Here is a 25,163-nt window from a genome sequence, read left to right as displayed (position 1 = left end):
ATCATAGTAATTATTCTTACAGGCTTTATTTTGCAGTGCTACACTATTGTATACTATGTGATTCCATCCACTCCTCTATAATACATCTATGCTATCCCTGCAGAGAACATGTCAGATCTCAGGTTTGATATTATGCCAGCTCAAACTGTTTAAAGGTGCACTATGTAGTTTTGGGGAAGAAATTTCAATCAAAATAGAAAGATCTTTATTGACTGATTTTTTGGCTTAAACAAAGTAAATAAACAAACTTTGTTTTCATTTGTTTATATTTGGCCACCTTTCTAGCTTCAAACAGTGTTCTGGGGACCTTATTTTCCTCTGAGAACAGCTTGTTTATTCACTTATGGAGAAAATGAATATTTCTGAGCTAATACATGTATTATTACCTTATTAATATTGTAAATGTAGTTTGAATTTGTTCTTCAAAACTAACAGAGCTTTCCTGCAATAAACTGAATTTTCTCTCCATATGTGGCTCATGTCATATTGTTGTATAGTCCGAGATAATGGGGGTGCAAGAAAAACTACTTTTTTTTCCTGAGGGTTGGTTCTGTGTCAAGTGATTGGCTCAGCAAATGTTTGTAGCTCCAGCTTGGAAGGTATTTCCTGATTGGTTGCCGTGAGCACTATGGGTCACTGTGGAAAGCCCACGTACAAGCGTGGTCATTCAGTGGCTGTGAACACTGCTTGGTTTTCATCTCGCTTACATGTGGAGGCTCGGAGGCGGCCAGACCTGCAGTGACTCTGGGTTGCTATGGATATGTCCTTGTTACTGCTCAATTGTCTGCATGTTGCACTCATTTATCTCCTGCTACATGGTGAGTTTTATGGCTTTTGTTGTCAGCTATATTGATTCTTGTGTCATTTAATTTTCCAGTGAAAGCAGAGATGACTTGACAAAGAACCACGTGACATGACTTTGAGTTTAAAGTGTGGAGTTTTAGCTGTCTTTCTTTGAGAAGAATTTCTCTATTTTTGCCACTAGGTCTGATATTTTAACCTGATTTTCTGTGCAGTAGGTGATTGCTTTCAGACGGAACCAAATCTCTGTGATTCAAGTTGTGCTGGTGAGAATCCAGTTTGTTTCTTATATCAAATATGATAATAATACGTTAACAATGAGAATGTTCTTCATGCAAGACACTGAAATATTAGTTTATCTCTGGATGTTATGATTATTATTTCATGTCTATAGGATTTTCTACCTCTGACCAGTCCTATCAGAGAGGGGTGAGGTATACTTACAGGTATAGCACAATAATTACCACCACCCTTCATGGCTCCAATGCTGGCAGGAATGGACTGGCTCTGGACTGTGTGGTTGATATCGACGTGGTTTCCAAGTGTCACCTAATGATGCAGGTCAGCTTTAATAAAAGTGTTTGTGAAAAAAAAACTTAAAGTAAAGTATTGCATAGAGGTGATTATTTATGCTCGTCCAACAGATTAGGAATCCACAGATAAAGCGGCTTTCCCCTCAGAAGGAGCACTCTGTGCAGCGTTTAAAGAGCTTAAGGTAATATCGCAGATTTTATACAATTTGAGGTGTTTTTTTAAAGGATAGTGAATGAATGAATGCATGCTTTACCCTTCATCTGTTTATTTATTCTGCGTTCGTGCATGTGGGTCTATCTGTTCTCGCTCTAAGTCATTTTGGAATGCTACAACTGTTTTTCCAATGAATGTGATACTCTGTTCAGATGCCCTGCTTGTCTGTGTTCCCGGGTCTCGGGGGGGCTCATCTGGTGTTTTTGTTTCCCAGGGATTCACTGGAGAGAACGCGCCTCAAGTTCTCCCTCCAGGGGGGAAAGGTCACGGCCCTCTGTCTCCAGGAGGGGGAGCAGGTGTGGGCCCTCAACATTAAAAGGGCTCTACTGAGCATGCTCCAGACCTCCCGCATGGCCTCCAAACAGGAACTAGAGAAGGAGGTGAGGGTTGATGAGGGCTGTGTTTTATCTTATAACTGCCAAGTTTGCAAACTTACAGAAACTCCCTTGTCTTTATGGAGATTTCAAAATAAAACAAGTGCAACCACTTCTTCTCAACTGACAATACAACCTCTACTCCTGCTACAAACAATAACCGTCATTAAGATCTTGTCATAATATGGTGCATTCACAGGGTGATTATCTGACTTTTCTTTAATGCCTCTCTCTCAGACGGATGTGTACGGGACGTGCACCAGCAGGTATGAGAGGCGAGGACCATTACTGCTGAAGAGCAGGGATCTAAAACAATGCCACCAGTCCAGGCTGGCAAACTTCTGGCCCCATTCGGTATCTTTAACTGCAGATACAGTAAGTTTGCCTCTTTTTTTTCTTTGTCAAAAATGCATGGGAACGAGGCTACCACTGAGGACACTGAGGCCATGCACCTTCTCTGGGGATTTTGGGTGTTTTCCTCTAGGGTTTAAGCAACTTGAGGGGAGTTTATATTCTACACTGAAAGGTGCACCATGTAGTGTGTTTACTGTGAACTGTGTAGTTTATTCAAATATTGAAGTTTGAAAGAGAGTTTGAATTTCTCCTCCCAAACTACATAGTGCCCCTTTAAAATCATGTGCATGGTGGTGATGTTATAGGCCGATTCCAATATTTTTAGACTGTGTGCATTTAAATATGACTACTTTTAGGACAAATAATAGATAAATGATTCAATACTTCGTTACTTTAGTTTTATTACTAGCAGTGTGGAGCCCTGAAACAAAATGTAGACCATCATCTTCTTGAAATATTAGAAAAGTATCCAAGTAAGTAAACACAAAACAAGAATGTCGGGTTTCATTTGTTTTTACTTCAACCAATGACATCAATACTTTTAAAATCCTCACTGTGACCCCAGTGATGCATTAGTCTTGTAGATTGTTTTTTCTCCTCTCTGATGTCTGAGTTCAAGAAAAGTGGAACTGAAAAAATGGGTGATGACGCTTGTTGTCACCAGAGATTTCCACATCACTGAATAAGAGGATGTAATTTTTAGCCCACTGTTATCAATATTACATCAGTGCTTTGGCTCAACAGTTGCATTTGATTCATGCTTTTATGACAAGAGGTTTGTGTCTTGTCTTTCTTGCTAGTCGGTGCAGTCAGAGCTACACTGTCTTCAGAGGCATGGGTCTACAGTGATGCAAGAGGTCAACTGCACCGAAACCGTTTCAATGGCAACATGGTCCAGGACTGCAGGGCTGGTGAAGACCCAAACAGTGTCTACCCTGCTCCTGCTCAGAGCCCAGCCAGGGACTCCTTCAGGCACAGGTCAGGAATGGTATTAAAGGTCCCACATTGTGAAAAATAAGATCAACATGCCTGTTTTAAAAGAGACAGGCACTAAAAATAAAATTCTAGCAGATGGCCAAAATAAAAGTATGTACCTTTATGGGACACTTTTACAGTTACTCTTAGCAACTGTTTTACAGACATGGACCCTGATGCCTGTTCTCCTCAACGCTCATGCAGATTCTTTAGGTGTCGGTGTGCTAACTGACCTGCAGTTTGAAGATGAGGGGGCTGCGAGGCCAGGGAAAGGTAGAGCATCAACACCTCAGCAAGCCAGTCAAACTGTCCGGACGTTATGTAGCCTCACCTCAGACCCACAACTGGTAAGTTTTAACCGCATTTATATGTAAGGAATGCATATTGTATGTTTCAGTTTACCTGGCTTACACTCCAGGCGCTGCAGTACTTTTCAGTTACGAATATGAATCACTTTTAAGTAGCCCGTACCCTGCCAGACCACTGTTGGCTCATTTGTGTTTGTAAATCGTGGTTCGACTTCCCCTGAGACTTTGCTGTGTATGAGCCAGTCATTTTAATGTCTCCCATACAAGAAGTTCAGTCAAACCTAATCTGGCAACTGTCTTCATAGTCTGTTTACATAGGAAGTGTTTAAAAGAGGCCGTCAGACCCAGGGCCTGACACACTCTGTGATAAAATTAGTGTGTGGGGATCAGGTGATTGATGGGAATAAAAAAAGCGTGTTCACAGTTCTGCAGGAGGCAATTCATTCTGGTTGTGCAGCAACAGTTTTGATTAAAAAAAAAGCCTATATGTGTGTTTGGATCTGCTCCTAGGTATCACAAGAGTTCCTTCAACTGGCTTTCCAGCTGAGAGATCTGACCCTCTCTCAGCTCAAGACGCTTTGGCAAGAAGCATCTTTCAAGTGCCGCAATGACTGGTCAGTGATCCTCAGTGTTTTATAATGCAGTGTCTTTTGGCTCAGCGTCCTCTTCTTCATCAGTGTCTCCACATGACTGTTTAAGTTGCACATTTCCACAGTCATAAATTGTAGCTAATGAAAGATCTTGTGCTTAGCTACCAGTAAATTGGATTAAAACTGAAAGGACTCTTGTTTATGCTTTATAATGAGAAAAATACACACAGCCTCTGGCCAAGTCCACAAGTTAACAAAGGACAGTCTGTGTGGGACAGTAGCCAACTTAATCAGACACTACTCTGAGGCACAGATGAGCTAACATGCCAGAGCAGGGCAGGGTCTCCTCCTTAGTCCTTATGACTGACTACTATGACTAGAATATGGCAAATAAACATTTTGACTTCCAAGGGTATAATTAATAATATAATTAACAATGGGTGCATTACACAGGCAATGTAAAAGAGTGCTGTACGGATGACATATTGTTGTAGGCTAACCTGGAAGTGAGCATCGCCCTGATTCCCTCAACAAATTGCCGATGAGATTTTTGAATTGGATTTTGGATTAGTGCCGAAAATAGGACCCTTTTTCTAAAAAAAAGGGTCCTATGTTCTCCGCTTTCCCCCAAAAGGGTTAGGGTTAGTTACTAAGGACCCTTTCTTAGAAAAAAGGTCCTATGTTCCCCGGCAACAGTGGGGAACATAGGACCCGGGGAACATAGGTACACTCCCCACAGTTACTATACAAGTTTTCTATAAATTGATCGATCTACAAGTTGTAAAGTTTGAGTTGGAATAGTTTGTAACTAAAGTCTGCCTGTTAAGACGGACAAGCGAGTAGATGATTTGCTGTGTTTGATGTGATGATGTTTAACATCCCCGACAACTTCTGTAGCCTTATTTAGCCACTTGTTAGCAACCGGCGTTTTAAGACACGTCCTTAAAAATGCTAACAGATTTCCGGGTTTTAGGACTCTATGGAGGCAATGTAAAAGACACAGTGCAACATTCTGAGAAGATTGATCACTACTATTATGTCTGTGTACGGTACTTTAACTATGAAGCCATGGCAGTAGTAGTTAGTAGTTAGCTAGTCTGCTAGCATAAGATAATAACTAGAGTAGCTGTTTCCAGTTTTTATGCTATGCTAACAGACTAGCTCTGTCCAAAGGTAACAACATCTGCCTAGCATAACCTCAAAAGTTCACTAATTTACATTATATGTATATGTACATTATATGTATTGCCAAGCAGATACTACAGGAAGCTGCTGCACCCAGCAAATAATAGTCCTATGCATGGATTAAACAAATGAGATATAATGTGTTAATTAGAGAGCTTTAGCTTTAGCTTTTGGTGCTTGCATGCAGATTTGGTTCCCTTTGGACAGATACAGGCCAGCTTTTCCTCCCTGTTTCCTCCTGTATGCTAAGCTAAGCTAACCAGCTAATGGGTGCAGCTATATATTTACTGTACAAACAGTGAGAGTGGTCAAGCTTCTCAACTAACTCGCAAATAAGTGTATATTTTTCCATAGCATCACATTATATCGCATAACACACCAGAGACTGATACTGATGTTGACTAACTCTTTGAACAGGCAGCCTTTGTTAGATGCATTACCAGCATGTGGATCTGAAAACTGCATCTTACTACTGACCGACCTAATGAAGAACAGAGAGCTGGAGGAGGAGCAGGCTCACGCTTTTCTCTCCACCATCGCCCTCATCCCTCATCCATCTCCACAAATCATCGACTCCATCAATGTAGGAACTTCTTGGTTACAGTAATGATGAGCAAAATCTCTCATCAAAGCTACTTACTCAATTCACTCATGAGATCTATTAGTCAAATAAATGTGAATGATACGTATCGCCTGCATTTAGCTCGCCCTGTATCTCTGCTGTCTGTGTTAGGTCTTACTGGAGGTCCCAGAGGTGCGGTCCAAGGCGCTGTTAGCTGGATCATCTTTGGTCTATCAGTTGTGCCGGAGGTCTCAAGCCTCCTGCAGTGAACTTTCTCAGGTTCAGACCTTCATACAAACGCTTGAAAAAACCCTGATGGAGGGCAGTGAAGGAGAGCAATCCACTCAGAGACGTACAGTAGGTGCACTTCACACCATGACACTGAGCCTGGTGATTAGATGTCCTCAGAATGCGTGTTTTGAAGCAATCACACATAAACAATGCCTAATTTGCACATAATTTGTCACCCAACAGCTTTTTTATGCACTGAAATCAGTGGGAAACATCGGCCTGTCTGCTCCAGCCTTCATTCCTCTCCTAAACCGCTTCATGCTCGGCCACTCATCTGCACTGAAGCTGAGACTGGCTGCCATCCAAGCCTTCAGACGCTTTCCTTGCTCAGCTGATGTGAGTCAAAAATAATACAAGTCAATAGTCTTCATGTCACAGAAGCTAACTTTCTGTATGACATAGTAATTGATTCAGGATGAGTTGAGGTGGAGGTGAAGAGGTGGGTGTCAGTCTAGCATCAGTGACTGACAGCAGTTTCCTTCCTTTAGAGATCTGTGCTGTTGCAGCTGTACCGGTCCTCCCAGGAGGATCCCGAGGTCAGAATCACTGCATACCAGCAGCTCATGCGCTGCCCTGATCGGGACGTGTTTGAAGTGGTGAAGACGACGCTGAGGGACGAGACGTCCAGCCAAGGTCTGACTAAACTGCTGTGGTTTGTAGAGGGGATGCCCGTAACAGTTTCCCCTTGTGAGAATGTTTCGCAATTGACATTTTCAGTGAGCTAAGTAAGTCCTCTGTCGGTCATGATCGTGTTTCTGCTCTCATTGTCAAACAGGTGAAACAAGACTTAACATTGGCTCCAGTTGTTTGTTTATAGAAAGTTATTGATCTTTGTTTTTTTCTAATTGTAAACCAATTGAAGTCTACCGTGTTTCTCCAAAGTACTTCTCAAATCTCAGGTTATTTATGTTGTACCTTTGTGGCAGTGTTTGTTTTGATGATTCTTTTCTGTACTTGTTCATCTACTTGTTCTGTTTGTCAGTATAACCATATGCTCCTCTGCTTCTTTAGTGGGCTCATATGTGTGGAGTCACCTGACTAACGTCCTGAGGAGCGAGGACCCCATGAAGCAGGCACTAATCGAGTCACTCCCTGATGATATTATCAGCAGGGACTTTGAGGCTGAGTTTCTGAAATACTCTTCCTATTCAGACTACACTGTTTCATCCGGTAGCGATGGCTTCCCTTCAGCTTCAATTTAAGTAAAATAGCATTCACATCTGTATTTTCCATGATTAAAAAAAAAACACTTCTCTGCTTTTTTGTTTCAGGCATGGGAGTCACAAATGTGGAAACATCTTTGGTTTTCTCTCCCAAATCGTTTCTACCCAGATCTGCCACTGCCAACCTGACAGCATATTTTTATGGTAGAGCCCACAACCTCCTGGAAGTGAGTTTGATATCGATTAGATTTTTATTCCTAAAAGCGTATTAGAGGCTTACAATACTATGTCACATGCATGTATTTTGTTTCCCATCAAAGGTGGACCTTCACGTTGAAAACGCTGAGCCGCTTTTGAAGAACATTTTCGGTCACTCTGATGGAGAGTCCGCAGCTGAAAGTCAAAAAGATGTGCAGTCCAAAGAGGACAGGAGGACGAGAAGGAGAACAGATGATGGCCACAGAGGAGACAGAGAAAAATGTTTGTCCAGCACCAACAGTTATCTGGACAAGGCCAGGGCCATGGTGAGGTCACTGTGACTGTTGTAAGACAGTTGTCTCTACTGGGCCGGTGTCTTAGGGGAAGAGGATGTGCAGTGGGTTTAACATCTAAGCTTGGTCAGGTCGGATAAGACCCGACAAACACCAGTACACCGGTACAACAGGTGGACTAGTAGCCTTTTTTTTTGTCAAGATATACTGACTTATTAATCAAGTCAAAAGGCATTTTGATAGCGTAAGATTTCTGTTCATGTAAAACTATATAAAGTTTTGCATTGAGGGAAGGTGATTTCATGTAGTAATCACATGTTTTTGATTTGTCTTGTCCAGTTGTTTGGGAGCAGGAGAGCAGAGGACAACAGGCCTGAGTGTTGGGTTGGTGTGAAGGTGTTTGGCAATGAGCTCAGCGTGTTCACATGTGAAGATCTCTACGACCAAATCAACCAGCTGTCGCTGAGTGTGGCAGGACTGGCTGTCAAACTGCTCAAGGTACTTTTTCATTTTTATTTTGTATTTAATCTTAATTTTACCAGGAAAAACTTCCATTGAGATTCAAAATCTTTCTCCAGGCCAAGGCAGCAACATAAAAATTTTCACATAAAGGGACAAACAGCAAAGCAACAGACTTCAAACATGCAGCATATACATCAATAATTGTACCAGTGTGTATTCTCCTGTTATCAGTCTGCCTTCCTTCCTCTCCGTCCTCCAGGGTCATGAGGTTCAGCTGAACCACAGGGCCGTGCTGATGACAGAGGAGCTGCTTTTACCGTCTCTGTCTGGTTTGCCCGTCAAACTGGGCATCAACATGACCTCCCTCCTTTCTCTGCGTCTGAAGGGCAATATCAACTACAGGGATACTTCTCACTTCTCCCTGACTGGATACATCAAACCCAAGTACTTCCACATTACCGCGTGTAACAGGGGCTACAAGTTGGACATTTGCCTACAAACTGTGCTCAGTAACCAGCGTCTCTCTCCTCAGTGCACATGTGGGGCTGTCTGCCAGGATGGGGGTTGACGGTGCTTTGGGTCAGGCTGCAGTGGACTGGGTTTCAGAGCTGAGCAGCTCCACCAGCCTGGATGGCAGTGTTGAGCTGCAGGAGGGACGGGATCTCAGGGTCACACTTAACACGCCAGAGGACGTCATGGACCTCATCTCTGTCAGGTAAGTGTCCACCTTTCAATTAATTACACCATTTCAAAATGTCCTTCAATAGATCATATGTGTTGTTGAATGTTTACCAGCCCCAACAGCATCACCTGGTGATGTTTTCAGTTTATGAGTCTGTGTGTGTGTGTGTTATCATAGCAAATTGTAGTCCTGGAGACACCTTTTATACTGGGAACTAACACAGAAGCCATTTTGAGTATCTGATTATAGCATTCATTCCTATGAAAGCTGCTCAGTGGCACATGAAGCCAAAAAAGCTAACTTCTGCTTTAGCCATAACTTGAATAGGGATTAAGCGATGTAGTTGTTTAGACTTTTCAAATGTTATTGGACTAAATGGTGTATGGGAAAAAGTATACCGTGTATATGGAAAAAAGTCCTCTTGGGCCGCAGTGCATCACGTGACATTTTAATTGCACTGTTTGGCCACTACGAAAATTAGTTTCAAAGCCTGCCGCTGTTCCTGGGGGCTTGGTGGACCCACCCCCCAACTTTCCCACATTCGTATATTCCCCGAGACAGATGTTGTAGTGGGAACAACCATAGAAGTGGTTTTGACTACTTTGCCAGGTATTTATATCTGTCAGTCTTACGTAACTATTCTTGTGTGTAGCTTAGATCAAATGAAGGCCAGATTTGAAGATGGATGTGGTCCAACCCAGGAGTACTGGGTTGTAATAATGCCTGATGGTCTCTTGGTAGATAATAGTTAGAAATATGTTTAAAACACTTGGACTTATTTAAGTCAAACTCTACCTATTTCATGACCAAAGAGAGCTGCTAAATGTATTAAGTGGGCAAAAAACTATTTTAAAAAACACCTTTAATTGCAGATTTTTTGGTAACTTTTATTTATTATGTTTAGTAGGTTGCTCGAATATTTTGGCATGACGAGTATAACAACAGAAAAAGTTCAATTGAACAAAATAACCAAAACAAAACATACTGTCTGATCGTGTTTAACGTTGCAGTTTTGAGCTGTGTTTCCTACAGAGTGTGTGTCAATTTTCTGTTCACCAGCTCCAGAGTGTTTCAGCTCAGTGGAGACCACAGAGAGGAGATAAAGGGGCCAAAGAGTCGAGTCCAGAAGACCACCTGCACACCAAAGACGTGTAAGTTCTCATACACTGTCTACGGCCTTTATACAATTATTGTTGGACAGTTTGTAGCAGATTTAGATCCCAAAACGTACTCTTTTAATTGTTACTGAATATGAACTTTTTAGAAATACCACAGCATGTTGCCTTTTTAAAGCCAGTGCCCTGATATTTATTGCTGCTTTACTTTTTTAGTCTACATATGTGCTGTTTATTATTTAATTATATTGAAATATACTGTATGCTAGCTAAGGGCAGCTACATTTAGCAGCAGTTAGCGGTTACTCTGGTGATAAGTGGCACCCTAATTTTGAGTATGAATTTGATTGGCTGACTTTCTCTGATGATCACATTATAACAGTTAGGTTGTTTACCAAACACTGATCTCTGCTTCCTCACAGGGTCCAAGATGGTCGGCTGGCAGCTCTGCTCCAATGCCTCTTACCCGTCACTTGCTGCCGGTATTTCCCTCCCTCCTCCAGGACCAGCCCACCTCTCCCTGAGGCTGCTGAAGCTGGACAGAGGCCTCCATTACTACCTGCTGGAGGCTGCCTACTCACTGCTCGCTCAGGTGACATAATATGATGTAAAGGACATTAAAAGCGAGAGTAGGAGTGTAGAGTTTTTTTAGACTTGTGTTCGATCTTTTCACCTAGTCTCACAGTTGCTAATTTGCCCCATCTTATATTTCAGAGAGGCACCTGGCTCCCCAGAGAGGCCTCCATCCACCTCCTCATGGCCACACCTCAGTCCTCCATCCCCAGGGACATGTCTCTGGACCTGAGCTTCAACCCTAACAGACTGCTGCTGAGGATCACCCATCCTCTGAAAACCATCCACATACAAGGTTGGTCACGGAGGAACGCCTGAACAAAAAAAACACAAACATCTATTAGGGTCTAATGCTGAAAATGTGTTGTTGTTTTTCTCAGGACAACTTGAACGAGAGAGGAATATAAAGTCAGGAAAGCTGGAGCTGCTGATTGATGGTTCTCATTATTACATCATGGTCAGTATTGAGGCGATCTGTCATGTGATTTAAAGGCACACTATGCAGGTTTGGAGAAGAAATACAAAGTCAGAATTTTTAAATTTACAATATGAATGAGTTAATAATATAAACTCCATAATTGAATAAACAAGCTGTTCTCAGAGGAAAATAAGGTCCCCAGAACACTGTTTGAAGCTAGAAAGGTGGCAGGGTCCGCCACATATAAACAAAGTAAAACAGTATGAAACTGTGTTGTCCTTTAAGGTCAGTTTGTTTATTCAGTCTTGAAATTTAATTTGTTTCAGCATAAAAAATCAGTCAATGAAGATCTTTCTCTTCTGATTAACCCAAAACTACATAGTGCACCTTTAATCTGAAAATGATTTTCTAGTTATAAAAGATGTTAATTAGTTTGTCATCTTTAGGGTTTGGTCGACACTCAGACCCTCCTGTCAGAGCAGCGGACACGCTATCACCTTGAAGCCAAAATGGCCGCTCATGGACATCCCATGATCCTCTCTGCTAATGTTACTCGTGGACTCGGCAGAAAGACCAGCTTCTCTGCCACTGTGAAGAACGTGTTCAGAGAAACTGCATCACTGTCAGGTATCCGACCAACATGACCAAATCATATTCATTTATTATCTCAAGAAACACAACTTTTATATATTTAACATGAACTTTTTCCGCATCAGTGGTCCTGGAGCGCAGGCGGGATGGCAGCAGCAGGCAGTACTCTGTGGAGGCGGAGCTGCTGTTACCTGGTGTGGTCGGCACCAGGATGCTGGGACTGATGGAGCAGAAGGGCTCACTGTGGAGCTCCGTGCTCAGGCTCAAATATGGTCTGGGAGGTGAGTGATTGAAAAACACAGCACATTAAGTTGTGATAGCCTGACACGGAAGTTGTCCTTGGAAATTGTTTGGAAAAGGTCAGGCACTTTCATCTCATCTTCTAGGAGAAAATCAGTTTCTCCTGACCTTTGACCCCCTTGCAGGTGATGCCCGACACTTGCGTCAGGAGTGCTACACATCTCAGAGACTAAGGAGTGAGAGGGACTCAAACCTCACGTACATCATGAGAGCAGATCATGAGTTCTACTGCTCCAACACCGCTCCTATCAACCACAAGGTAACGGCTGAAGACCTGAACCCACTGGATGACACAAGCTTTTAAAGTGAATCTTAATCCGATACTTCCAGCTTTTGAGGGTGGATATTCTCTCTGTGTTTTAAGAGCTTGGTTGTTTCTGCAGATCCACCTCAGGCACGAGGAGAGCCCCAGCCACGTTAAATCCGCCCTGGACGTGAGCTACGGCAAACACTGGGATGAGATCAACAACAAACGCACACTTCTCCTGAGCCAGTCCTTCAAAAACCAAAGCACACAAAACCACACCAGCTACACACTGGAGGTAGGCAGTGCTGCATCTGTAATGGTCTGTGTTCTCGTCTGCTGTGAGACGATCCTTGTTTTTACATTTTTCAAGCTTTAAAGGTGCACTACGTAGTTTTGGGAAAGAAATTTTAATCGGAAGAGAAAGGTCTTCATTGACTGATTTCTAAAATAAAAGAAATCTCTTTGTTTTCATGACTGAATAAACTGAGTAAACAAACTGACCTTAAAGGACAACACAATTTCATAATGTTTTACTTTGTTTATATGTGGCTGACCCTGCCACCTTTCTAGCTTCCAACAGTGCTCTGGGGACCTTATTTTCCTCTGAGAACAGCTTGTTTATTCACTTATGTATTATTAACTCATTAACATTGTAAAAATTTAAATTCTGAATTTGAATTTCTTCTCCAAAACTACACAGCGCCCCTTTAAAAGCATTTTTCTTTCTTTATTCCAGTTCATTCTCCAGGTGCCGGAGAAGAATTTAAACTACAGGACTCAGCTTCTTCACTCTCACATGAGACAGGATGGGTCTGAGAGCAGCACTCACCTCAAAGTCAACTACAACAACCTGATGCCGCTGGTGGCTGGATTACACTGGAAAAGCCCTCCCAGAGACACCCTGCAGAAAAAATGGGAAGGTAAGTTGAGTTGTGATGCCTATGAAGTGTTTTTTTCCTGCAGTGAGGAACCGATCAGCATCATGTCAGTCTTTTTATCTTCCAGGCACATTCAACATGGACACTCCGTGGCTGTACATCTACACTGTGCACAAACTGAGCCAGCAGCCGCGTCACACACTCCATCTCACATCAGAGCTCACAGCCAGTAAGTGGCTGACCATCCGCAACCTCCTGCTGGAGGGTTTCTACAGGGATAGGGGCAGGGAGAGGGAGGCCCGTCTGAAGCTCTACACACCAGCTGTCACCTACATCCAAGTAAGTAGAGGAGAGGAGAGGAGAGGAGAGGCTGCTCCATCTGAATGTTCAGAGAACAAAATTCAAAGTGCTTTGAAACAACAAGGCAGTCCAGGCACATCAAATACAAGAAAGTGTAACAAACAAGGCAGGGAATATTGAAAAGTCTTTATTAAAGTGGCTTAATCATTTCTACAACTCACCTGCAGTATGTAAGAAACCTGACAGAGGGGACAAATAGAAGAAAATCAACAACTAAATAGCATGAGATGAGATTACACAAAAATATATACATAATATACATAATATGTAGAAAAAAGATACAAGATACCAGTGCAGTAAAATGTACCCAGAAGTCATACTTGAGTAAAAGTAAAGATATTGTGTTAAAATATTACTTTGGTAAAAGTGAAAGTTGACAATATCAGTAGAACTTGAGTAAAAGTCTTAAAGTAATTGTTATTTAATGTACTTAAGTACCAAAAGTACAAGTAAAAGTAAATTATATGTATATTCACATGTATGTACTGTACATACTTTTTACTTTGGGCTGACTGATTATTGGATCTGATATTCAGCATTTTTCTGTTTACCACTATCAGCACTTTTTAATATCTGATTGCTGATAAAATAAGTTAATTTAAAAATGCATCACTTTGGCTCCGATGCAGCATGTAATCTGCAAAGTTACTAGTAACTAAAGCTTTCAAATATATGTAATGGAGTAAAAATTACAATATTTGTCTCCAAAATGTAGTGGAGTGGAAATATAAAGTCACAAAAAATGAAAATACTCAATACTGTACTTAGTTACATTCCATCACTGCCAGATACAATACTCTCAGTTAATAATATCTGGTCTGTAAAAACATTGAAAATATCAGATGTTTAAATTCCATGCTAGAATTAAATAATTATCAAGATAATTTAACAATTTAATGATATTTGAGGCGAACATTGGGGCGGGGTTATCGCTCCCCCTGCACCCCCCAGAGACCACCAGTGGTTTGAACTATTAAGATGGCACTACAACATTTTTACACATGCATGTCCTCCACTCCTTCAACTCCTCCGCCCTTACCCAGGCAGGAGGGTGGGGCATTGTGGGGAAGCGAAGCGTGAAGGCCTCCGCCTCCTTAAGCTCATTGTGGACTCCACCCGCGAGAGGAGACGTCTCTCTGGAAGCCTCTAAATCCAGCTACACCCTGCAGATGGCCTCCACCTATGGCAAGCACAACGTCAGCCTCGCTGCTGCCCTGAACACTGTGGAGAAGGTGGGTGGCAACACTGGGCTACGTCTCTAGTATGGATGTGTTAAGTTAAATGTTTGAATAATGTCTACTCCCTTTAAGAATCTGAAAAAGAGGCAAGCAATGCTGAAGATGAGCTTCTCGAAGCTGAAGAGCCCGTCCACAGAACTGGAGTTGGAGGGAGTTATAGAGGAGCTGAGGAGGGACAAGAGGATGTATCAGAAAACAGCAATGCTTCAGCTCAGGTCTGTGCCGCGATCTGATTGATTTATAATCTGTGATTGGTTGTAAAAACTGTATTTTTATGGTTTTGGTTATGATTAAAAATACAATGAACATTATTGACTTATCGCACAGACAGCCCTTACAGACCTTCCCTCAGACTCTCTTCCTGCGGGAGACTTTCACTGTCGACCTCCTCAAAGGCCTCTACATCCTGGAGTCAAAGGCTGGTTTCCAAGGCAACAGAGAGGTCATCCACACCCTCACCCTCGGCTACCAACCACCGAGCCCTTTTGTAAGTTAAGCGCGAGTCAATCCGAACAGAATGTGAGGGAGTATCTGATTACTGATTTTTGCTTTTTGTAACTCTTCTCATATTCAGGTTTGTTCTGCGCTGATCCATCCTTTCAGCTCCGACACCGTTCCATCTGACTCAGAAATCTGTGTGACTGTAACCAGCAACCAGGTAACCAACCATATGATGCTCATTTTCAAGCTCATGCTTTCATGTTAGGTGTCAACGAGAAAATATTGACATTCTTTGATGTTCGAAAAAAATTTATTTTTCTCATACTGACCATTGCTGCGCCACTTCTAGTCACCATCTTGAATGCTCCGTTCTCATGTCTCTTTAAGCTTTATAATCAAAAAACATTATAAGGAAATCACACTTTTGATAATATGGGATGTTTAAAGGAGACAGTGATCCTAATTGAACCCAATAGTTATTAAAAACTAAATCTAATTCAACATCTCATTGAGTTCATGTTGCACAGACACACATTTTTTCAACTCTTAATTTCTAGCCCATGGCCCTGCGTTTGTCTTGTCGATGTGATTTTGAAACTTGGAAAATGTATTATGATAATTACTTACAGGGAAATGTTGGGAACATTTGTGTATATAATGTATTTTATATGGCACACTCCTTTTCAGACTCAGAAAGACATACAGGGGAGGTTACGTGTTGGGAGCAAAGAGAGACTGACTTTCTTTGGACAAGTTCAGTTGAACCCTGTGCACTCAAGTCACCAGGCGATAAAAGTTAGAGCCAACTTCAGCCATCAGCTCGAGGTAAGCCAACTGCATTTTATTATTATTATTTATTATTATCATTATTATTCACAAACGGCAACTGTTTGAATATGTCCATACTTTGGTGGTATGGTGATTGCAGTCAGCAGTCTAATAAGCGAAGCAAGCTGGACCTCCGACAGTGTACAGTATAGTTTACAGTAGAAAAAGGCCAAACTTGTGACCAGCTCACTGTTATTACTGTTACAGCTGCAGCTCCCCTCCTCCGCTGCAGTGGAGGGAAACGTATGCTGGAACCCCAAAAACAACACTGACTTTGATTATCAGGCCAGAGGTAAACTGAGAGTAGAGCGACAGCAGTGCCAAGTGAGTAAAACCAACTCTGTATTTTAATTATTGCTTGTTTAAAGGTGAAATATGTAAGATTTGGCCAACTGTCTAATCCATATTCCAAACATAAAGTGGGCAGCATATCACCAGAGTAACCATGTTGGTGTTTACACCCCTACCACAGGAGCTTTGTACTGGACATGTTGGAGCTAGCTCGTTAGCATGCAATATGTCAAAATTGCTACTTTTCTGACATTCTGTTGATCATTTTTGACATTTTTGACATACATATTGCACCTTTAATCAGCAGCATTTCTGATGAATTTGAAGGTGTTATTTTCTTTTCTAGCTTTCTGTACAGCTCAATGGAACATCGGGCAGAGTCCTTCTTTATTCCTCTCTCAGTCATCCCTTCAAATCAAAGATTCCCAAAACATTAGAGGTGGGTCACTTCTGTGTTTTGTCAAATCATTTCATTTAGTAGTCCCAAATTCAGGTTATGGAATCTGAGCTGTCGTGTTGTTTTGCTGTTTTTATCGCACTCAGGTCAAAGCCATGGCAGACATTTCTACAGAGGCTGGTAGAGGAAGCAGCTCAGTGAATGTGAGGGCTGATGGGAAGGACAGGGTGAAGCTGGACGCCCAGATTTCACACTCCCTCCAGAGAGGAGAAAGAACCATGGGACTGAGGGTTAATGTATCCCAGAGCCTGCTGCCTTCTCCCGCTGACCTGCATGTAAACATGGCCGCCAACATGTCCTCAGACAGGTGTGTGGATCCACCTGGCTGAGAGTTTTATCACTTTGTCTTTGTAAGATTTACTCTGACAGTCATGTGTCAAATAAACCATCTCTTTGTGAACTGTTGAACTCATTGTGTCTCCTCCAGTGTGTCTCTACATGGCTCCTATAAACAGGGGCATGAGGCTCTGCTGGCCCAGGTCAAAGGCTCTCTAAAAACCACACAGGGTGTCCAGCTGGCTGTGTCCGGGGACCTGAGGCACTCCATGGCCAACCTTGCTGTTTTGCCTCCAGTTCTGGGGTTGGATGGGGCGCTGGGACAGTCTGACACACTCATTGAAGGTAAAGCTTCATTTAAAAATACTAATTAAACTAATTTAATATTACATGACGGCACATTCTGACATTCAGCCGTCCTTACTGGGAGTCATTTTCATTTATGTAATTGTAGGACAGGTGAGAGTTAGAGTGATGGAGACCTTGTACAATGTGGAGCTAAGACACCAGGAGGATCCCGGAGATGCTTCGGGTAGAGAAGATGAAGAGAGCATGATGGGAAAGAAACGCCATGTAACCCGTGATTGGCTGTGTGTTTGGATGGGGGCGGAGCATTTGTGCGCAAATGTGAGCCGCAAACTGGTGGATCGAGGGACGGGTGAGATTCACACCCGACTATCTCACTCTTTCCACGTACTCAATGCCACAGGTAATCATTACTTCATAAATAACACGTGTTATATTTCATACATTGTAATTTTTTCTGGTCTCAGTTTCTTTGTCTTCTGGATGCAGGTGTACCTGGAAACAGTAGTGCCCAGGTGAGGTGGGCCCAGGATGGCATTCGACTGTCAGTCCTGGCAGAGCTGCAGGCTGGAGCTGAACATCTAAAAGCTGAGTTTAATGGAGGAAGGACAGAGCATGTTATCCCTCGGTGGGAGTACTTCTCCAGGCTGCAGCATCAAGTCAAAGCCCTGCTGAAAAGAGGCATATCAAGCTCCATACAAGCCAAAGCACATTACCAGGTATTTGTCCATCTGTAGTTTCAGGTTTTTTAAGGAGCCTTAAATGCATCACTGTGTTATCATTCTCATTTTTATGTTTTACTTCCCACTGTAAGTTAGAAACAGAAGGACTGGACACAGGCTTGGTCCTTCACATGGACGGCGAGAGAACGGTTGACGCCCTTTTTAATGTTGGATCAAAAAACAGCACAGCTGTAATGGCAGTGTCTCTATGGCAACAGATGAACCTGCTCCAGGGAGTCATACCCAGCTCCTTGCAGGTACATTTGACATAATTTAAGCTCATTTGCAGATTTCTGCCCCTGAATGAAAAATGAGAACATTGACTGTGTCTTTCTTCAACTAAACCTACAATCTTTGCGTAGTTGTGGAGCATCGCTTGTCAGTCTTTAGTATATTGTCCAACAGCACACCCTGAGCAGCAGTATCAAATTTAGTGCCAAGAATGAAACAGAAATAATGCTTGAACATTAAACACGTGTTGTTTCATAATAAAGGCTCAGATTAGCATGCTGGTGCACCACAGAATTTTATGTGGCTGGTCTAAAGTTCAGTAATTCCTCCGAAATTCTCTTTCTCCTCCTTCAGTTTTCTCTTTGAAAAACAAACTTTGCCAACAGGGGGTTTTGTTTTCACAGATGAACTGCACAGGGGACGCCACTGCAGACCGACTCTCAGCCCAGTGCTATGGAAATGCGGCAGGTCGCCCTGTGGAGGTACGACTCTTTCGCTCCTATAGACCACACAACAGGCTCTGCTACGGCCTGTCGCTCGCTCACTTTAGCCTCAGTGCTCAAGCTAAAGGCTGTTACAGCTCCGATGGCCAGAAGGAGCTCAGAGTGAACCTCACTCATTCTCTGACGTATCTGGGTGTGCCCAATAAATCTAGTCTCAGGCTCCTGCTACGGCCTGGGCCTCAGCGTTTGGCCCTCGGGATCGGGTTGTTTGTTGGCCCCTGGATAATGGACTTGAATTTGGGGCTGAGGTTGGAGAGGCCAGGGCTGTATGGCTGGCATGGGCTGCTTGAGTATGGGAGTCATGGTGCTACACACAAGGCAGAGATGACAGGTCGGATGAGGTTGGAAAGCTGGTGCCACATCTGGGCAGATGTCAGTGTAGCGTTGGACTCAATCAGTTCAAGTCTGTTGGTGTCTGTCCGGTGTAAAGGTGTGGGGAGGCTGGTGTGGGTGCAGGTGGGGAGGGTCGAAGGGGGAGTGCCACATAAAACCGCTTTAACCATACACGGACAGGCTGGGAAAGATGGACTCAAAGGTTCTTTGGGTTTGGAAAATGAGCACGACTCCCTTCAGTGCCTCTTGTCCGTCCTGCTAAAGGACCAAAAGGCAGAATTTGGCTGGACCCTCCAGCATCACTGGGCCTCTCTTGCCTCCATCATCCCAGACAGAGTAGACCTCCAGGGGTCAGGTCAGCTCAGTGATACCTCCTTCTCTGGGAGTGCTCGAGTCTCTTTCAACACCCACTCTGCTCAGGTCAACATGACTGCTGCCTGGGAGCCCTCCATCTCCCTGAGGGTCACACTTCAGCAAAACCTGGCCAGCACTGGTGCTCCAGGGGAGCTCACTGTTAGCTTGTCAACCATGCCTAGTCAGGCTGAACTGGAAGTGGGAAGTGATGCATGCTCCATGTTCCTCTCGACAAAGCAACACAAGGGAGGAAAGGACAGGAGGACCAGCTGGAATTTTTTTGTCCATCAGCAATGTGTCTTACTGAAGGTTAGAGAGGAAACAAGAAGTACCAGGAAACTTGTTTCCCAGCACAAGGAAAGCAAAAGAAACATCTTCAGCTTGGAGATGACTCTTGTCTTTCCGATACAGCACAAGTTGCATTAATAATACAAATACTGCATTGAAAATGTATCAATAAGACCATTGGTTGAAATCAACATTAGCCTCATAATGGATTTAAACTACACTACTGGCATGGCTTTAGGAATGGCAATAGATTATATTCACATGGCGGCCATTTTCCTCTGACTTCACTCTCAGGGTGGGAAGCTCAAACAAATGTTTCAGGTTGCAAGTCGTATAAACGAAGAGAATCTGACAAATTGTTATCATTTAACCACCTCCTGATTGACCAGTAACTAAAAAGACAATGGATAATAAAAATCGAGAGGGACATTTGGGCATATATGAAGGTAAAACAACATATTTAATAGCATTAGCCTTGATACAGTAACAACAGCTAACATTAGCATTCAACCACTTCCTAGCTAACATTACTGTGAGATAGTATTACATGATACGATAGGTGTAAATAAATTCTAAAATATCAACACACATCTTGGATATGTTTATTTTAAATCTGGAAGTGAAATGCACTGGATCTAATGAAATGTTATTGTTGACTAGGAAGTGGTTGAATGCTAACAGAAGCTAATGGGTCATCAAATATGTTGTTTTACCTTGAAAAATTCCCCAATGTCCCTCTGGATTTTCGCTGTCCATCATCTTTTAAATGATCTTGATTGATAACAATTTGTCAGATTCATTATGACACAGCAGCATAACATTATCCAGCATCTGGGCTTCTCTCTCCCTCTCTTTTCCAAGGCATTTTTAAAGCGTCCTTACCTGTAGCGACGAGTCTCAGTGTGTTTGCCAGTTGCTTCCACCAACCTTTCTCTTCTTGCATTCTGTGCCAATGCAGAAAACACAGAGAACATTTTCTGTTTGTGTCTTGTGCTATAGAGTAAATTACCTTGATTCCATAAAGCAACCCAACAGATTTATCTGCTGCTAGATGCCACTAAATCCTACACACTGGAGCTTTAATGTCAGATGTAACGCAGTAAAGAAGAGGCTCTTAGTCCTTTCAGCAATGGTCTTGTTTTGCTCTTTTTCTGTATATTTGTGTATATTTGAATTCCTTTTTCTTATTATCATTCATTTTCCTCTTCAGTCTCTCCTCCCGTCACAGACTTCAGCCAACATCTCCATCGCCCGTTCTGGCTGCTCCACATATCTCAGTACAGTTCTGCAGACTGAGGGCAAAGAGAAGGGCAACCTTAGATTGCATTTAACCTGTCACCCCCACCTTAGTCTGAAAGCGTCTGTACAGCACTCTGTGGACGCAATACAGATGCTGGGATTTCCCACCCACGGAGCATTCATCCTGAATGTTTCATCTGCACATCTGCCTGGCGTGGAGGTTGGTCTGGAGCTGGGACGTTGTTATTTCAGGGGTAATTTGGGGAAAACCAAAGCTGCACAGACAAAGGAGGAGCAGTCTTCCTATGCTGTAAATGTGACCAACTACTGTCTTGCCCTGCAGGTAAGAAAATCTAGTAGCTTTCTGTACTATTGCATGTAGAAACTTGAATAAACGAACATGTTTAAGTTGTAAATATTACTTTTACCTCTCGCTGTGGCAACACATTGTCATTTCTTTTATCACTGTTAGAAGAACTGGGATGTATTACATGATTCACCCCTATCCATGTTAGCACAGCCTCCTTTAAAAAGGCAGTTTCCAGCCCATTAATAGGTCAAGCTACAGCCCATTTATAATAGCAACAGAGCAGAGCAAAACAAATGATGATACAGCTGCAAGGTCAGATTGCTGTCACCCATATTTGACCTGCTACCACCATGGAGATACACATTTCCTCCTAAACTGTGTGAAATACACAGTGTGACGTCACTAAGCAGGTCAAAGTCAGCATTTTCCAAACTAGGAACTATTGATAAAGTTCTTCATGTAGATGTTTTAGTGTTTAGGAATGTGTTAATGGTTCAAACACTTGTGGCAAAATGAGTGTAACTAGTATTTAGGAGTAGGCGTTTTGAAGTCTCTCAACACTGATTAACATCCTCCACGTGTGTCTGTGCCTTAGGGAACGGTCCTTCCAGTGTCCCTGGCTCTTCAGGGCCTCCTGTCAGTCGCCCCCTGCCAGCTAACCATGACCTCCTCCCTGAGGGCAGACGACCAGGACCTCTCCATGGAGTTGAGTCAGTCCTGCAGGCCTCCACGTCTCTCTGGGACCCTCACACACTCCTTCCTCGGGCTAAGGAGCCAAGGTGTGCCCCAGATGATCATCGTAGAGGCCACTGCTCCTGGAGGCCCTGAGCAAGCTGGAGCCCTGTTCATTAAAGCTGGAACGTGCTCCATCAGAGCCAACAGGTTCATAGAGGCCAAACGAGGGACACAGTGGATCTGGGCTCTGGAGTCAAAGTGTCCAGTATTACAGGTACTGTAGCTTTTTATGGATGATTACCAGAGCCTTGACACAACTGTGTGTAAGCCCAAATGTCCACCCATCAAATTTGAATTCAGATTTGAATCAAGTTTTTACCCGTCTCATTAGCTATCGCCATCAGTTGTACTGACCTCAATGTTCTGTCCACTCCAGGCTCATTTAAACGGCTCAGTGATGAAGGACCCTCAGGGTGTCTGGACAGTCACGGTGGATGCCGATCTGGATGGAAAAAGGGGTTTCCTGAGGCTGAATGCAAGGGCCTGGCCTGATCTGAGTGTGGAGGGCGAGCTCATCCACAACCTTCCTGCTCTGATAAACATCCCTCAGCACAGCAGACTGAGCGTGAGCAGCCGGGCCGGGAAACAGAGATATGACAGCGAAGCCTTCATCCAGATGGAGGAGTGTACAGTCAGAGCCAGTGGTGTTGTGATTTCACAGAGAGGCCTGCAGGGGTCGCTGGTGTATCACAACAACTGCACAGTGATTCAGGTACAGTAAACATACCGCTTAAGATGAATTATTTCATTCATGACTGTTGAAATGTCTTCACTGTGTCACTTTGTAATCATGTTTGTAGGAGTGGGGGAGTCCGGACAGGATACAGTCCTCCGGGTTGTTGGTTGTCTCCCCAACTCTTGCTGAATCTCAGGTCTCCATGGCGATAGATGATACAGAGTTAATGGCGTCAGTGGCTCTTAAAAAAACCAAGGTGTGGAAATAACTTAAAACAATTGTGATATTGCGTGTTACATCTTAACCATCAATTTTTGTCAATTCCCATTTATTTGCCTTTGAAATGCTTTATATTTGACATTTCACTTGTATTACATCAAACACAAAGTTGAGCTTTAAAGGGATAGCTGGCTTTTTTGAAGTAGGATGGTATGAGCTACTCATCCTTAGTCTTAATTAGCTAGTTAAAGGTGCAATATGTAGGAATTTTAGTTTAAAACACTCAAAAATTAACTAGAATAATCAACCGAATGTGAAGTTCAACTTCATGTCAAAGAAACCAGTGAAGTTAAGATGCTAACCAGGATGCTAACCAATCTCCTTCTCCCAGTGGTCAAAAGCTCCTATGTTAATGGTATAAACACCAACTTTCCCCTGTGCAGCGAACTTCCAGACTCAAGTCAGCTAATAGGATTGCTAGCTGCACTGCTAACTGAGCTAACAAGCTAACGGCAGTTACAGTTATCAGCAGTTAGGGGTTAGAGTCCTTTGACAAAAACAGTCATTTAAACTCGCAGAACAGAGGTGCTGCTGGTCTACCGCTGCTTGTTCAGCTAGTTTGTTTGTGTTTTTGTAAACCTGAACTAACCCTAAACAAACTAAACAATCAAGGTGGCGGTAGAACTGCAGCTTCAGTATTCTGCCGGGTAAAATGACAAAGGAGTCTGGTGGCTTTGAAGAGAGCATTGATGGATAGAATGGCTTCAGCTCCCCATATGTTCCACATCAGTACAGGAACTATCCCTTTAATTGATCTGTTTTCAGAGACTGAGGATGTGGCGCCTTGTATGATAATTCAATGCTGTTGTTTTTTCAGGATAAAAATGAAGCTTGGCTTCATCTAAACCACTCTGTGCCCCTGCTGAAGGAGCTGTGTGTCCCTGCTGATGCTGCCGTAACAATGAACTCTGGGAGTCATGGCAATGGCTCGTACTATTACCTGCTCCACAGCAGTGCAGGAAATCAGAAGGTAGGAGGCAGCAGCAGCGCTCTATGAATCAGTGGGATGTTTGATAAAATGCTCTTACAAACCACGACAAAGAAGAAATCCATTTGTATCCATGGTGCTCTGGTGCTTTAGTAAAAAGCAGATAGAAGACAGTTCTCCAAATGTGCATGTTATTGTTCGTGATTTTTATATGACAGCTGCTGCAGTTTATATTCTGAATGTTTTACAGATAAGTCAGGAGATGACAGTGGCAAAGATGTCCGAAACAGTCAGAGTGAGGAGTCATTTTAGACACACAGTGAACTATCTGAAGCGACTGGGAGTCCCTGCAAACAACAGCATCCAGGTTAGAAACTCGAATAGATTCAACGGATAAAGAACTAACCACTGATTGACTTGAAACAGCTCACTTTATGAAATGGTATGATTAATGTAACAGTGTACTGTGTGTGCAGGTAGATCTTGGTTCTTCTGAAGGTAAGGCTCTGACCTTACAGTCCCAGTTTGGAGGTCAGCAGGCTGGAGGGAGACTTTACATTAAAAGTCTCCCAGTGAACAAAGAGATAAGAGGAAACATGTGGCACAGCTGGTCATGGCTACAGGACAGAGGACTGCCACGTAATACGGAGGTTACATAACATATTCATGTTTTAGTTCTTTACATTATGTTGCTTTATTGAACTTGTATTTTTAAGAGTGGATGTTTTCCTTCTCCAAGGGTCTGTGCTCCATTCAGGGAGTCCTCTCTCAGCTTCAGTCCAGGGCCCAGCTCACTGTGGACGGACACAAGCTGCTGACCTCAGGCTTTAATGTCAGCGTGGCTGATGGACGGCTGGCCCTGCTGCTCTCCTACTCTCCGACAGCTTCTAATCAAACAGGGACGCGACCCAGTCTGGACACAACCCTGACCGCTCAGTTCAAAGGTCCAGTTCACCCCACTCCTCATACCCGTAGTGCAGTTCATTCATCTGCTTGAGATGCCGAGTTTTGGACACAAAGCTAACTGAACCTCACGTCATATTAATGTAATTCAAAGACTATTAAACTTAAAGGTAGAATCAGTAGGAGCTGTCTAGCAGACAGATAGTTGTTTGTTGAGTCTCATTCCTGGGACGTCAAATACAGATATTTTTGGTTGGTCAAGCATTGTACAAAAGCAATAATACCTCTATAAGTAATAAAACAAGTCATGAGCCTGCTTTGAAAATGTAAGGAGTACAAAGTACAGATATTTGTGTTA

General features: G+C 43.0%; 1 protein-coding gene across 1 annotated transcript in view; it reads left to right on the top strand.

Moving 5' to 3' along the window:
• LOC141017010 (uncharacterized) overlaps positions 1-25,163 on the top strand; it is a 40,271-nt gene that overhangs the window by 967 nt on the left and 14,141 nt on the right. The window contains 45 exon segments of the mRNA XM_073491630.1: positions 1,196-1,362; positions 1,446-1,516; positions 1,763-1,928; positions 2,160-2,297; positions 3,077-3,254; positions 3,456-3,598; positions 4,070-4,173; positions 5,752-5,917; positions 6,068-6,253; positions 6,371-6,523; positions 6,676-6,820; positions 7,199-7,357; positions 7,459-7,577; positions 7,671-7,874; positions 8,181-8,339; positions 8,563-8,747; positions 8,836-9,018; positions 10,045-10,136; positions 10,523-10,692; positions 10,815-10,968; positions 11,054-11,130; positions 11,538-11,718; positions 11,808-11,963; positions 12,108-12,241; positions 12,366-12,524; positions 12,966-13,149; positions 13,235-13,446; positions 14,511-14,699; positions 14,778-14,920; positions 15,033-15,192; positions 15,280-15,363; positions 15,834-15,971; positions 16,182-16,298; positions 16,809-17,029; positions 17,150-17,343; positions 17,453-17,707; positions 17,794-18,023; positions 18,119-18,283; positions 18,662-19,645; positions 20,946-21,317; positions 21,880-22,233; positions 22,396-22,731; positions 22,820-22,951; positions 23,792-23,944; positions 24,642-24,873. Coding sequence (XP_073347731.1) covers positions 1,196-1,362; positions 1,446-1,516; positions 1,763-1,928; positions 2,160-2,297; positions 3,077-3,254; positions 3,456-3,598; positions 4,070-4,173; positions 5,752-5,917; positions 6,068-6,253; positions 6,371-6,523; positions 6,676-6,820; positions 7,199-7,357; positions 7,459-7,577; positions 7,671-7,874; positions 8,181-8,339; positions 8,563-8,747; positions 8,836-9,018; positions 10,045-10,136; positions 10,523-10,692; positions 10,815-10,968; positions 11,054-11,130; positions 11,538-11,718; positions 11,808-11,963; positions 12,108-12,241; positions 12,366-12,524; positions 12,966-13,149; positions 13,235-13,446; positions 14,511-14,699; positions 14,778-14,920; positions 15,033-15,192; positions 15,280-15,363; positions 15,834-15,971; positions 16,182-16,298; positions 16,809-17,029; positions 17,150-17,343; positions 17,453-17,707; positions 17,794-18,023; positions 18,119-18,283; positions 18,662-19,645; positions 20,946-21,317; positions 21,880-22,233; positions 22,396-22,731; positions 22,820-22,951; positions 23,792-23,944; positions 24,642-24,873 — 8,604 coding nt within the window.

Source organism: Pagrus major, chromosome 21, assembly GCF_040436345.1.
Source record: "Pagrus major chromosome 21, Pma_NU_1.0".
Classification (NCBI taxonomy): Eukaryota; Metazoa; Chordata; class Actinopteri; order Spariformes; family Sparidae; genus Pagrus; species Pagrus major.
The sequence above is the reverse complement of the archived record's forward strand: the minus strand, read 5'-3'. Positions and strand labels throughout refer to the sequence as shown.